The sequence below is a fragment of the Halichoerus grypus genome, chromosome 12, assembly GCF_964656455.1.
Source record: "Halichoerus grypus chromosome 12, mHalGry1.hap1.1, whole genome shotgun sequence".
NCBI lineage: Eukaryota > Metazoa > Chordata > Mammalia > Carnivora > Phocidae > Halichoerus > Halichoerus grypus.
In genome coordinates this window covers 19575105-19589481 of record NC_135723.1, presented here as the reverse complement: position 1 = coordinate 19589481, position 14377 = coordinate 19575105, and the positions used below count along the sequence as shown (strand labels likewise).

The 14377-nt window shown below is 49.1% G+C and overlaps 1 protein-coding gene across 1 annotated transcript in view; it reads left to right on the top strand.

Moving 5' to 3' along the window:
• The window catches only part of CDHR3 (cadherin related family member 3), a 59327-nt gene extending 45673 nt beyond the window's left edge, over window positions 1-13654 (top strand). Inside the window, 9 exon segments of the mRNA XM_036067408.2 lie at window positions 510-736; window positions 2721-2892; window positions 4146-4396; window positions 6224-6405; window positions 8439-8452; window positions 9886-9917; window positions 11671-11719; window positions 13353-13550; window positions 13553-13654. Coding sequence (XP_035923301.2) covers window positions 510-736; window positions 2721-2892; window positions 4146-4396; window positions 6224-6405; window positions 8439-8452; window positions 9886-9917; window positions 11671-11719; window positions 13353-13550; window positions 13553-13650 — 1223 coding nt within the window. The 3' untranslated portion in view covers window positions 13651-13654.
• The last annotated feature ends 723 nt before the right edge of the window (window positions 13655-14377 follow it).

The following is a 14377-nucleotide window of genomic DNA, read 5'->3' as shown; positions in this document are numbered from 1 at the left end:
CATTCTCTCTCTCTCAAATAAATAAATAAAATCTTTAAAAAAATAAAATTCTATACTCTGATCATCGGTTGCTAAACCCTTTCAAAAACTGTTTATTTTTCATCTTGTTTGTAAGAGTAATTCACGCTCATAACAGAAAATTTGAAAGAGACAAAAGACATTCAGACAACACTGCTGCGAACCAAGTATGTGTGAGGATGTTCTTTGCAGTGTTGCTTATGATCACGTAATATGAGCACATAATTGGCGTGCTTGGAGTCTATATAAAGGCATGAATTGTCTTTAATGCCTTACTCTATGGCTTGGATCATAGGGCCAGTTACCCGGTGCATGCTCATTAGCACAATTTGATTTTAATAGACTTGAAGACATAAAACATACAGTGTATGAGCAGCAAAGAGACCTCCAAAAGTCCTTCTGCCCATGGTGACGGGAATGTGCGCTCCTGGAGTCTCCCCTCCCGCCCCTCCCCCAAAGCAGGACTAATCTCAGGTACTTTATTTTTCCAGCTCAAACCCGGGTGGGAGTAGTGCATGCCACCGATAAAGACTCCCCCCAGAGCAGTATCGTGTACTCCATCTCCACGGGAGGAGCCAGCCTCCAGTACCCAAACATATTTTGGATCAATCCCCAGACGGGAGAACTCCAGCTGGTGACAAGAGCAGACTACGAAACAACCCCCATCTATATTCTCAGAATCCAGGCCACCAATGGCGAGGACAGCAGCTCAGTCACTGTGAGTGGGGCCTTGGGTGTGTTCACACCAGCCCGACCGGTTGACTTAGGATCTTTCTGGCACCTTCCAGATGTGGCTGTAGCAATAAGGAATCTTAACAGGGCCCATCCCGCAGATGTAAGGGGAATGACTAGTGGTGTCCAGGACGGCACACTTGGACACAGCTAGCAGAGCCTTGGAAATAAAGATTGGCATCTGTAGGCCCAAGTTCGTGGGTGGCTGGGAGGTGTGCCAAGACTGATGACCACTCTGCGCAGCCGGCTTCCCCCTGTTACCCTTTAGATCTCCCTTCACTTTGGCAGTGGGCTAGCGGTGAGATGCATGCTTCCAGAAGAGCGGTGTGGTTTTGTCGCTATGCTTAGTTTCGCCATGTTTCTACCCCTCCCGAATCACATCAGCTAGGGTAGACCTTCACATGATGTGGCCTGCTGCTTCTCAACCATGGTGTTGCGCATCTGGTTAAATGTAGATGCTGAGTCGGCAGGTCTGAGTGGGTCTCGGAATCTGCATTTCTAACACACTTCCAAGTGGTGCTGATGCAGCTGGTCTGAGGCCACACTTTGAGTAACGAGGGTTTAATAGGGTTGTGCTGTCCATGGTTATGATTATCTGGAGATAATATGATGGCCGCAAAGACGGAACTATTTCTTGGTCTTTCCCATTAATAAAGTGAAGGAGCATAAGGCAAAATGAACTGTTGGCCAGTGCCAGGCGGCCCCGTGTGATACGGAGAACGACTGGTTCAATCCGGAGACGGAGTTCATGTCTCAACTTTAATCCCAATTTTCCAAGGGGGTCTGAGCAACGCTTATCTTTGTGTCCCAATTTCTCTCTCTCTTAAATGGAGAGTCACCTGATAACCCATCGCCTGAACAGTCCAGTTCCTCTGATGACTGGCTTTGAATTAATAGGACATGTTTCTAATGATGTGCGAGGCTCGACATTGCTAGCTGAGCAAAAGACGTGCTAAGCTGAAGATAATTGTCGTGTTTGTTAGGCTGGGTTTTTGAGAAAAATGAATGGACTCCACTCTGGGAGCTAACTGGAGTGAACATTTCAATTTATTCCCGGGCTCAGAAATAGCTGAAATCCCCAAATTTCAAAGGTAGAATGAACACGACTCAAAATTCATAAGCCTTTAAAAAGGGTGATGATCACGTAAGTCCCTTCCAGGGCTGACATTCTATGATTCCATGCTGGCAGGCGTCCCAGTCCGTACTTCAATTCACCAAGCATAAAAGACGACGATGAAACAGAAGAGGCTAGCTTCTGCTCCTGGCAGCTTAGGGCCACCGGCTTCGTAAAGTGCCCATAGGCCAGGTCACAGATGAGATCCCAGCTTAGCCAGGTCAACTCCTTCTATCCTGGTCGTTCTCAACCCTGGCTGCATATTAGAATCAGCTGGAGAACTCTTACAAAAGTGCCTGGGCCCCACCCTCCTGAGAGTCCAGTTCATCTGGTCTGGAGTGGGCCTACAAAGTGGAGCCAGAGCTGAGAACCATTGTTCTATATTCCAGAGTTAAAGACAGAACTTCCAATCTGCAAGGGCGATGGGCAAGGAACTATAGGGGGTCACTGTAAATTCATCTTCATTACTGGAAAAACAACTCCGCATCATGTGGGGATGAGCCCATGCTTCTAGATGCATGTGGGGGGTGGTATGTGAATGTGTATATATATATTATGCACATAAGCACACACACACACACAGAACAGAGGTTAATAGCCCAGGACTTGGAGTAGGACAGACCTGAGTTCAAATCGCCTGAACTGTGCCGCTCACCAAATGGAACGGCCTGAGGTCCACTACTTAATCTCCCTAAGCCTCAGTTTCCTCATCTGGAGAATGGGAATAATCATATCATCTAGCTCAGGGGAGGTTCCATGAGCTGGACCACCAAAAGCACCCAGCCCAGTGCCTGGCACACAGTAAGTTCTCCGTGAGCTTTAGCTGTTAACCATGACCACCTTCTTGCTGTTCTAGGTAACTGTGAACATCCTTGAAGAAAATGATGAAAAGCCAATTTGTACCCCAAACTCTTATTTCTTGGCCATCCCCATGGATCTGAAAATTGGCACAAACATTCAAAATTTCAAGCTGACGTGTACCGACCTTGATTCCAGCCCCAGGTCGTTTCGTTACTCCATGGGCCCAGGTACACGGTTTCCAAGGGCTCTTGGTGTTAGAGGCCTTAGCAGCTGTTTAGGGAGAAGGGGGTCTGTGCTCATACACTGATTGGAGCACAGTGTGTGTGTGTGTGTGTGTGTGTGTGTGTGTGTGTGTGTGTCAGGGGGTATTTTGAATGAGGGAAGCAAGGTTGAGGAATGTAATGGCCCTGTGCCTCCGAGTTCTTTGGCTTCCCCGTCTCACTTAAGTCTTCCCAGACTCCCATCCGTGGTTGCCAAAGGCCCAAGGAACAGTGAACCCCACGGATGGCACCCCCCACCCTCCACAATTCCCACCCATCATGGTGCATAAACCATATTAGTGTAGTTTAAATTTTTTTTGGTCCCCCTCCTCAACCACCTCTTTTCCTGCCAGCTTGTAGTGGGGGCGGGGAATCCCAGTCTTCTCTCTGGATAATAATAGATTAAATAGATTAAATGCATTTTGAAACGTGTCCTCAGGAATTCTCTTCTACTCCATTCACCTTCTCTCTTTATACCACTGTGGGGGGGAAAAAAGAGCACCCTCAATGGAAATGAGACCAAAATAGCTCATCTAATGAAGTGCTGGGGCCAGAGATTGAAACCCAAACAAGCAGAGCAATTCCATATGAAAGAGTAAAAATCCATCTTGGCTGCCCGCTGAGCCCTGGCGGAGCGGGAACTCTATCGGTAGGGAGCCTCGAGCAGGCGGTGTCGCAAAACCCAGGGGCAGGGACTGCCTCCACACGGCAGTTGCCAAAGATGGAAAGAATCCATACGGAGAACCCTCAGGCCTTTATGGAGCTCTTCGCTGCTAAGGGAGTACAAACTGCATCGTCTCCTGCTCCATTTACTGGTTTGCCGTTGGTAATGAGTCTGGAGCCACCAGAGGACTGAGCAAGGACGGCTTGGGTGGCAGCTTTTCTGCCCCGGGCACTCGAAGCTGTGAGCCTTGAGCCCCAACCCAGCTGTGGGGGAGGCGGGTATGGGGTGGATGCGGGAGGACCTGGGACTGCGACCCAGGCCGGGCCAGGAGGCACCACCGGTGTGGCCACCAGGGTGGCCAGCCAGGTTCCACCAAAGGCAATGGAGTGAATTCGGCCCATAGCCTATCACCGACCTGGTGCTGGTGTGTCAGAAACACGGTCGACACCTGAGGCGTGGATGTTTGAGGAAATGATGGAATGAAGTTTTCTTCTAAACCCCTTTCTCACTCTCTTTTCTTTCTTTTCCCCAAATCCTTGTATCACGTCGCATTTAGGCAACATCAACAGTCATTTCACCTTCTCTCCCAACGCTGGGTCCAACGTTACAAGTCTGCTCCTTGCGACAGGCTTCGACTATGCCAGTGGGCTTGACAAGATCTGGGACTACAAACTACTTGTCTACATAACTGATGACAACTTGCTGTCTGGCAGGAAGAAAGCTCAGGCTCACGTTGAAACAGGGACGGTAACGCTGAGTATTAGCGTCATTCCTCACCCCACCACAGTTGTCACCACAACCGCCAGGGTAAGGGCTTTGGGACCTGGACTACCCAGATACACCCCTCGTGATGTACATCGATGGACCCCCTTGACCCAGGAGAAATATAGGATGGGCTGAAAAGAGTTGAGGTGTTAGGATGTTGCCAGGAATGCCAACTATGGGCTGGACTGGAGTAGTCACTGGGTGGTAGACAAAGATCTGAATGAGACCTTGGATTTGTAGAACCACTAGCTTTTCCTATGTTGCTAAAGAAGAATGTGCATTTCTGCACTGACTTGTGATAGATCAGGTATTGACCACGCGTGGTGCTTGTGGTGCAGGAGCCAATTTTCATGGGCGTGTGGCCAGCAGCTTCCTTCACAACCCCTTCTGTGCTTGCTCGTAAGAGCCGTTGCAAGTCAATGTCCATGAAGGCAGGTAGCTGCTTTTATGCTCTTCTCCACTTCTTTTGAAGAGTCCCTATGCACCAATCTGTACCCTACTCCCCACCCCCACTCCAAAAAAATTCATTGGTTCAACCTACAAATATCGACTGAATACCTATAATATGCCAAGCTCTTTGGTGAACAAGCCAAAAATGATCTCTGCTGTCATGGAGCTTCCAGTAAGTCAGTGATCCCCAGACCATCAGCAACAGCACCACCTGGACACCTGTTAGAAATGCAAATTCTTAGACCCGCCCCAGAATATTGAAGTTGTGATCATCACCATGACCTCCAGGGAAAGATACTGGAACCTGGAGTCCTCAGCCACATCCCCAGAACTACTGGATCAGAAGCTCTGGGAGTGGGACCCAGTAATCTGTGTTTTTAATAAGCCTCCAAGGGGATTCTGATGTGCTCTAAAGTTTGAGAGCTGCTGATCTAGAGAGGGAGACAGATGACAAACAGGTATCCAAATTCATTCATTAACTACAGATTGTAGTAGATAGTAGGAAGCAAACAAGCAGGTGCCCATAAAACCAGTGTGATGAAGGAAGGGAGAGAGTCTCGGAGTCTGACAATAGGATTATCTCCTCCTGCTCCTGGGAGGGACTCTAACTCTTTTGCCCCCTTTCCTCCTGCTCCTAGGGAAAGTTGTGCCCTTAGTAGGCAGCCCCACACGTGCAGTGTGCTAGAGGAGAAGTCATCAGAACCTTAGCTACCTGTGACCGGTGGTCAAATTCCGTTTGTCCGAGTCCTACCATGAGCTGGTCCGTGTTCATCTCCCGTGTGCTGGAGTCAATATTACCCCAATGAACGGAGGCATAAGATGATCTTAAGGGCTTTCACTCGTGGTAGGAGCCAGTAGGCTCCCTTGAGTAAGGAGCTGCCACCTTACTGGGGCTTACATGACCTGATGGTGACGTCTCCAGCCCCCAAATCTCCATACCTTGTTTGGTACAGTCTTCTTCTCCAGGAAGCAAGTGCCAAGCTTGAGGTTCCGCTGTGCGTCAGCCCTGTGCGAGCCGGCCGTGCAGCTTGCTGCGAGGGGACACTGCAAAGCCTATGAAGTGTTAAAGAATAGCTGTCGTGGCGCATGCCTTCCCAGTGAGAGACAATGGCTATATTCGTCCCAGGGTTATGCCATGATTTGGCAGGGAAAAAAGCCAATGGGATTTTTAGCGTTTGGGAAGGGGAAGAAAGAGTAAAAATAGGCCTGGAGTTGCTTTCAGTTCCCTAAATTTTCTGGGTTTTGATCTCCTGGGTGCTTGGAAAGACTATAAATAAGCTGATGGGTTGAAGCAGCAAGAACTGTGAGCACATGGATGCCCCCGTGTATAGAGCAAGAACAAAGAGCAGAACCAACACTTGACACGAGAGAGTGCTGATGTCAAAAATGGCTCACCCGCCCCCCTCTCTGTCATTCAAGCCCAGGGTCATCTACCAGGTCCTGAGAAAAAACGTTTATTCTCCATCAGCGTGGTATGTGCCTTTTGTCATCACTTTGGGCTCCATATTGCTTCTGGGCCTCCTGGGATCCCTGTTCGTCCTGTTGGCCAAAGCCATCCACAGACACTGTCCCCACAAGACTGGGAAGCCCAAGAAACTTCCGTAAGTTGTCGGTGGGCTGGGCCCTTTCCACCACTTCCTTTAGGCCACTGTTACCAGTGATGTCAGGAGAGGGAATGGAAGGAATTAGGATTTCTCTCCAGGGCAGAGAAGGAGCCTGGAGTGAAGGAAGGAGAAGTCAGTGGGGGGATGGCTCCCCTAGGGTCCTGGTACCCTCTGCGTCACCAATGGGCCTGGTTTTCCTGGCACCTGCCCTGTCCTTGAAACATCCTCAGTGAAATGGGGCTTCCTCCTCCGGTGAACTTGCCCTGGATAAAAGACTCAGAAGAAAAAAAGCCTGGTTGTGAGTAGTGATAGGATATACTGTGCTGGTATTTGTAGAATATTTAAAGGATGGGAGGGAATTAGAGAAAGCACAGAAAACTGCTAAGGGAATTAAGCTTTTGGCTCCAGTGACTCACTGGGCTTTTGTGTGACTAAATCATCATTGTTCTTTTGCATGTGACCCCAATCTTTCACTCCCCAGGGCTGGAAGCAGAGGCCTGTTTCCCCTCCCTCCTGTTCCCTCCTGCTCACTCACGTGCTCTTACCATGTACTCCGTGGAAGTGAGACACTGGAGTGAAATGGAGAGAGCGCTTCATTGTTCCAAGCTTCTCTAGACCCAGTTTCTCGAGTCTCAGAAGCTCCCCCCATGACAGCATGATGGTTCTGATCCTGGGGCTTTGGAGAGAGACAAGGCCTGTTTCGGCTCTGGGCTCACCATTTTCCATATGGCCTCAGACAAATGGCGACCTTTGTGAATCTCAATTCCTTATTTGAAAAGTAAACAATCAAATGACAAAGGCAAAGGAAGCACTTAGCAGTGTTCCTGATGTTGAGTAAATGCTTAATATAGTGTTTGTTGAGTCTTGTTGCATTATTTTTTTGTGGCTGAGTCCCCGTGAGCTCAGGATTCTAGGTTCTAAGTTTAGCTCTATGCTCAAGTATCTCGGGATGTTGGAACCTGAGTTTTGGCACCACGAGGGAGTGATGAGACTTCCTATACCTTTTAAAGGTGTTTTGAAGATTAACTAGTACTGTCAAATAACTTAAAATCTGTGGATGAAAAGACTCTACAAAAGTATAAGGCATTAGCATAAAGATGTGCATTGCATTTTGCCATATTTATTGGGGAAGTTTGTTGCTATTGGCAACCTTGACTTCAAGGTAAGAAATCCGTGAGCATCTGCTGAAATTAAAAGAGGCATTTTTGTTTGGGCTCTACTCACAAATTGATTTGGAAGAAAAAATTGGTTCCAAAAGAGTGACACTTAAGCTTGTAAGGATGGTGGTGCTCCGTAATGGGGTTTGGCCAGAAGTTCTTACAGGCAGTCATCCACTAGACACTGCAACTCTCAAGCAGTTTATGGTTCTGTGTACCTTGAACTTGGTTGCCTTAACTTACATCCAAAATATTAATCGTTTCCAACATGGTTGACTTAAAAAAGAAAAACTAGCTAGTAATAACAGGCTCAGGCCTGGCCTCTCTGGAAATCAGGTGTACCATATGGCAGCCAACATTTGTCCAACAGCAAAGAAGAAAATCAGAGTCACAGAATTATGGAACCCAAGGTTATCCTGGGAAGGGGCTTAGCATCCAAGACCAGGTCTTCCTGTTATAGGAAAACGGGGTTTAGCTGCCAGCCCTTGAAGCTTCCTGCTGTGAGCCAAGCCTTCTGCTCAAGGTGGCTACTGGGGAGAAAAGGGAGGCGGGAAGAATTGCCAGACCCGCTGGTCATGCTCTCACCTGTGCTGTCAGAGAAAATACATTCCCTCAAGTTCTATAAGCCGATAGTTTTCAAACTTATCAAACTCCTAGAACCTCTTAAGTCCCACACCAACAGGGCTGGAACTGCTGTGTTTGGAGCAGGGGTGGGAGCCCAGCCTTCATTTTAGTCCCCAAGCCTGGCCCCTCTTTTAATCAATCCCTGAATCCCAAGGAACACAGTTGCCCCAAGGCTCCAAGTTATTATATGTGAACCAGAGCAGAATACTTTCAGGTTAATTCTTGCCCATCTCTTGTTTTTCCTCACAGGGTGAAGAAAGGAGGTATGTACCATGCCTATTCCCTTTGTTTGTGGCTGTCACTGTTGTTGGATTTTGCTTGCTCTCTTGTACTAAATAAAAGGGTTCCAACTCAGCAGAGAATCGGGGTGCAGTTCTGCCTCGGTGTGTTTTCAGTCGCATCTTCTGTGGCTGAAATGAGAGGTCAGATGTAGCCGGAGAAAGGAAAGGGCAAGGCGCATGGTGCCATTAGGCGCTCAGATCTCTCCTCTGAGTCCTGCCTGTTCTCTACCCAGACTTGCCTCCAGCCAGCTGAACTGAGGCACCTAGAGGTCTGTTCCCCGCCAAGCGGGCCAGGAGTGACGAATTCCCCAGGAGTGAAACACAGACAGTATCTACTTGCTGCTGCACGTGGAGGGGTGGGACCGCTCCCGAGGACAGAGAATGCTCTGTATTGGACACATGCCTCTTTTGCAAGAACAAATGACACTTTATTCTCAGATCTTAACGGATTTGATCATTTTCACAAGTTATTTGGGTCAGGCAAGTCGGAAAGGGGGGCGGGGTGCAGTCAGATGGGCAGGGAGAGTTGAGGCGCTGGTGAGTTGAGCAAATTCCCATCTGAATAAGGACGCCAAGCCTAAGGGGATGACAGACCCAAGCCTGGAAAGTTGCTGCTTCGAGGGGAATCCAGGCTATGGGGAGAGATGGGACAGAGGATTGGAAAGCGTGTTTAAAAAAAAAAAAAAGATGGCTTTTTTTTTTTTTTAAAGATTGTATTTACTTCTTTGAGAGACAGAGAGTGAGAGAGAGAGAGGGTAGAGAGGGGGTAGGGTCAGAGGCGAAGCAGACTCCCCACTGAGCAGGGAGCCTGATGTGGGACCCGATCCTGGGACTCCAGGATCATGACCTGAGCTGAAGGCAGTTGCTTAACAGACTGAGCCACCCAGGCGCCCAAAAAAAGATTGCTTTAATCACTCAATCCATAGGCGTGCGTAGCTGATATGCACAAGGCACTAAGCAGGGTTAGAAATTTGATTGTAATGGTTATTGATCATATCAAATGAAATGATTTTAATGAGGTCTTCACAGACTGTCACCCACCCTAGTTACTTTTTAAAAGGGCATAGGGAATGGATTCAAAGAATCCTCACATTACGAACAAATGTATCAACTGGATCTTTCTTATCTTTCAGTAAAAAGCTAATTACCCAGGTCCAGTAATAGCAATAAATTGGGAAAAGAGTAACATTCAAAAACAAATTCTGTATATTATTATTATGTGTGTGCATGTGTGTGGGTGTGTATTTTTCTGGAAGGTAGAAAACTGTCAATAAACATTTCTGCAGAGAATTCCTCGTCGTGTCTGCAATACTAAGTTCAAAGCCTGTTTAAGAGAAATCCCATTGTGGAGGTAGAATTTCAAGGTCAATTTAGTGTCCAAGGAGCTTCACTTCTATCTGTTCTATTCCCTGCAGAGATGAAGACTACAAAGCCAGAGGTTTTGGTGGTAAGTGTGGTGGCCGCGGGGCACCTGGCTTGGGTGACGTGTGGTGGGCCACTCCCCGCCCCTCTCAGGCAGACCCTGCCACAGCCTCGTGGGAGTGTTTATCATTCAGGGAGACGCTTGTATTTGGCCACTGGAACAGATTGCTGTGTGACGAGCTCCTGATAGAATTTGTTCCCTCCACTGAACATGTCTGCTGATATATTTGCAGAAGAAGTGGATTTCATAAATATTGAATAGTGGTGTTTATTATCTACACCAGCTCTCCAGGAGAGTGAGTTGCCTTAAAGAGCAGAAATGGAGCCTCAGCCTTCGGTGATATTTATTTTTTCTTCACCGTTCCACAACCTTGCGGAAAAGCAAGGGAGACGGGGCATAGCTTGGTCCAGGGGTGGGCTCTGGCCCACTTGGCCGTATGACCTTGCAGACTCCCTCAGCCTCTTTAAGCTTTAGATTCCTCATCTGTAAAATGGGAGTGAGAACACGTGCCCCGGGGTCGCAGGTGAGGAACTACCTTGAGAACTGTTAAGAGTCACGCAAATGCCAAGTGTTACAAGATAGCTGGAGAGTCTCCTCACTGCCCCCCACCCTTACTTCCTTGTTTTTCTTTACTGAACCTGATCTGCCCACTGGGAAGTGACAGAACTTGAAGGTGACCCCTCCAGTCTCCCTCACCCCCTGATAATAAGATTCTGTTATGATCCAAGACCCATAAATGGGGGGAATGATATGCACAATGACAAACACTATCCAGTGCTCTAGAATTTCTGCTTCAGGTCCGTCACCTAAGTGCTTATCCGGACAGGCCTGTCTACACTCGGGAGGAAAGGGGGATCTCTTATCTCCTTAGTCTTAGTGTCTAAGGCAAGTCCCCTTGGTGATACCACTCAGAGAGCACCTTAGAAATATGCATTAAATTAATTAAATAAGTAAATCCCCATGACCATAAAAAGTGTAGCTGCTGAACTGTTCAAATGGATAAAACCCATATGGTCTCCATTTCCTCTGTCGTGGGAGTTGGGGAGCCGTGGGTCAGTGCGTAGATGATGGCTGGTGTGATTAGAACCCCCTAGACTCCAAACATCATCCTCATTAGCATGCTAAAGAAGGGCACCTCCAGAGGGCACCTTGTGAGAGAAGGGGGTGTTTCCCTGGGGACGGAGGTCAGGTCCCCAGAGGGTGGCACAAAGAACAGGGGAAGGAGGGGAGCTGGAGCACCGGGCGTAGGGGAGGCAGGCCAGGCCCAGATGCAACACTGTGTTGGCCTGGGCAAGGGGACACGGCCAGAGGCCACGGGTGGGAGCACGTGAGTGCTTCTCTCTGCCTGCCACGCCCGCCTGCCTGACAGATCCCACTTAGGCAAAGGAGGTCTCAGCCAGGGTTGTGTGGCATTTCTGCTCTTCTTTCTGTGCAGCTTAGACAGCGTTTACTTGGGATGCTTTCCTGCCTCCCAAGCTGGATTAGATGTCCTCCTGGCCCTCCTGGGCCCCGCGCATGCCAGAGTCCCACGTCCACCTTAGCACTCTATGTCATGCACCTGTGGGCAGGGGCGCCCACTGACTACAAGCATTGTGCAGGCAGCCCCCACACCTGTCGTGTTCACCACTGTGTCCCCAGCACCTAGCACGGTGCCTAGCGAGTAGACAAGGGTCAAGAAGGCCCTGGGTAAGGAACACAGCAGGCTGTGAGGATGAGCGGCCTGGCAGGGCGGGAGGCGTGCAGGGTTGTGCTTGAAGCTGTCTCTTTTCCTCCTTAGGAAACAATTCAGATGAACTCTGTCTTTGATGGAGAAGCCATCGACCCAGGTAATTAAGTGGCAGTGCCGTCCATCCAAAAGGTGTTTTTCATATTCCAGGTGGGTAGAGTCACGGAGGACCCTATCCAAGGTCCTGCCCTTAACTCAGTTTGTCCCTCCGTTTGAGGGTGTTGCCTGACCCTTCCGCTCTCATCCCGGGGGAGATCACCTCTGAGCTGGCAGATGCTCAAGCATCTGACCACGTGTGAGGCCTCAGCGGATTTCCACCTAAAGCCTCCCGCCCTCGCTAGCCTCCCTTCCTAAATCGCAAACCAACTCAGGAGACTGGTGCATTCTGCCTGCCCTTTGGAGCTCAACCTCCTCCCCCAGTCCTTTCTGAATGCTTCTAACACCACCCTATTGGTAGTGAGAGAGATGGAGAAATGGCAGGCTTGGCTCCCTTTTCCCCTAGATCAGGGCCAAGAATTTCTTCTTGGTCGGCAAGATGAACATAAGGTAAAGCTGGCCTCCAGAGCTCCCCTCACCCCCATGAAATCAGCTCCAAATTTAGCTCCTTTACACACATCCCTCCACTTACAAAGGCTCAATTATAGATGTGAATAAAGGGAAGGAAACCAAACTCGGGAGGCAAGTGTGCTGGCTCCCTGCCATCCTCACATGCAAGTGGCTCGGTCCTTCTCGGAAGGGTGGCTCCTCTCCAGGAGAGGCTGCTGCCGCTGCCGGAATTAAATTTCCCTCTATTATTAGGTACTTGTTACCATAATGTGCCCACATTAGCATAAGTGCTGGTGGGATCTTCTGCCGAGAGGCCACTCAAAGCAAGAGCAGGGGATCGCCTGAGACTCCATCTTCTGGGGCAAAAGCCCGGAAGGACCAAGGCTGTCATCGACATTCATGTGCTGAGAGACGGAAAAAAGGAAGAGAGGAGCCAACTGCACTGATGTGAACGAGCGCACCGATTAGTGCCCACTGCTCTGGCTCAGTCACACGGCTCTCTTGCACCATCTCCACAGAGGCTTCGTGTCTGTGTCCACGAATCTCCGCTAACCTAACATACGTAAAAATCAGAGTCCTTTCCTCCCTACTTCATGGCTTCCTTCTTGTGTCTGGAATTCAGGGGGCTTTTAAAACAAACCCGTCAGGGGCGCCTGGGGGGCTCAGTCCATGAAGCGTCTGCCTTCTGCTCAGGTCATGATCCCAGGGTCCTGGGATCGAGCCCCGCGTCGGGCTCCCTGCTCAGCGGGGAGCTTGCGTCTCCCTCTGCCCCTCCCCCCCAGCTCAGGCTCTCTTGCTCTGTCTCTCTCAAAAAAATAAATAAAATCCTTAAAAAAAATCAGAACATAATGGGTAACCCCATTAGAAACTGAACCAAATTTATCCAAAGCGGACATGGAATTCAAGATTTATGTGGCTTTCTAATCTTGCAACCGAGAGCCTGTCCGAAGTCTTTCTATCCAGGGAGGCATGATATTTGCTACCTCTGTGGTCAGAGTCCTAAAGCTCATAGGAAGGGCAGGCTGGTGAAGATTGTGCCATTCATGAGCCTGCTTCCTCTCTCCATGACTCACCCCTTCTAGTGTCTTTCCTCTTTCCCTGGGGTAAGAAAGGAGCCAGGTAGAGATGGGGGAGGAGAACATTTGAATTCCCTCATTTATATGGTGGTTATATGTTTTTTCTCCTAGTTACTGGGGCAGTATATGAATTCAACTCAAACACAGGAGCCAGAAAGTGGAAAGATCCCTCAACCCAAATGCCAAGATGGAAAGAGCCAGACCCCCAGAGAACTGCTCCGAGTAGAGCTGTCGCTGGGGAAGGGGCCAGGCCACCGAGGAGCACCGGTGAGCGAGATGGGCTGAGCGGCAAAGCTCCGGCTGAGGACGCCCCCGTTCCAGAAACCAGGATGGCAAGCCGGGCACCCCAAAGAGCAGAAACCCAGTCCTCACGAGCAGGGCTTCCCCCAAACCGCACCCGGGAAAATAACAGGTATCTGGGTGCAGGCCCCACATCGCAGCAAGGGGGAGGGGCCTTGAGTGTCTCTGGGAGACTGCCTCGCCCTAGTTCCCATGAGGGCAGGGGTGGGAGCATCAGGGGTGAAAACATGGGCTGAAGGACTCAGAGAGCCAGGGCCCCGAATGGGATGTTTAAAACACACATAGTTGCCCTTTTCTGAGACAGCATGGGAGAAATTTCTCTTGGGTCTCTGTCCTCCGATCAGATGAACTATTAACTTTTGGATGTGGAATCATGTCTCTTCTTCGTGTGGACTGCTGGGAAGCTCCGTAGGAAGTGCTCAGGACTTCCTGACATAAATACTGAGGGCTCCCCTCACAGCGGGTTTCATCTCAATCCCCTGTCCTTGTGTAGCACCGCTCCAGTTTCTTCCTTGATGAACACACAAAGCCACACACCTTCGGAAGTCACCTCAAATGTTTAAAAAGAAACAGAGCAGTAAAAAAAAAAAAAAAAATTGATGAATAAATAATCAGTTATTCATCTGGGGAGAAGAAAACACAATGGACACCTTCTTGTATTTTTTTTTTTTATGAAGGTGTAACTTACGTTCAATCAAGTGCATGGATCCAAGCTATTCCGCTCATAATAGGCTCCCCTCAGAGGCAGCCACTCTTCTGATCTTGATCATCCTAGATTAGTTTTTGCCTTTTCTGAATTTCATATAAGTGCAATCACACAGAACATGCTCTTTTGT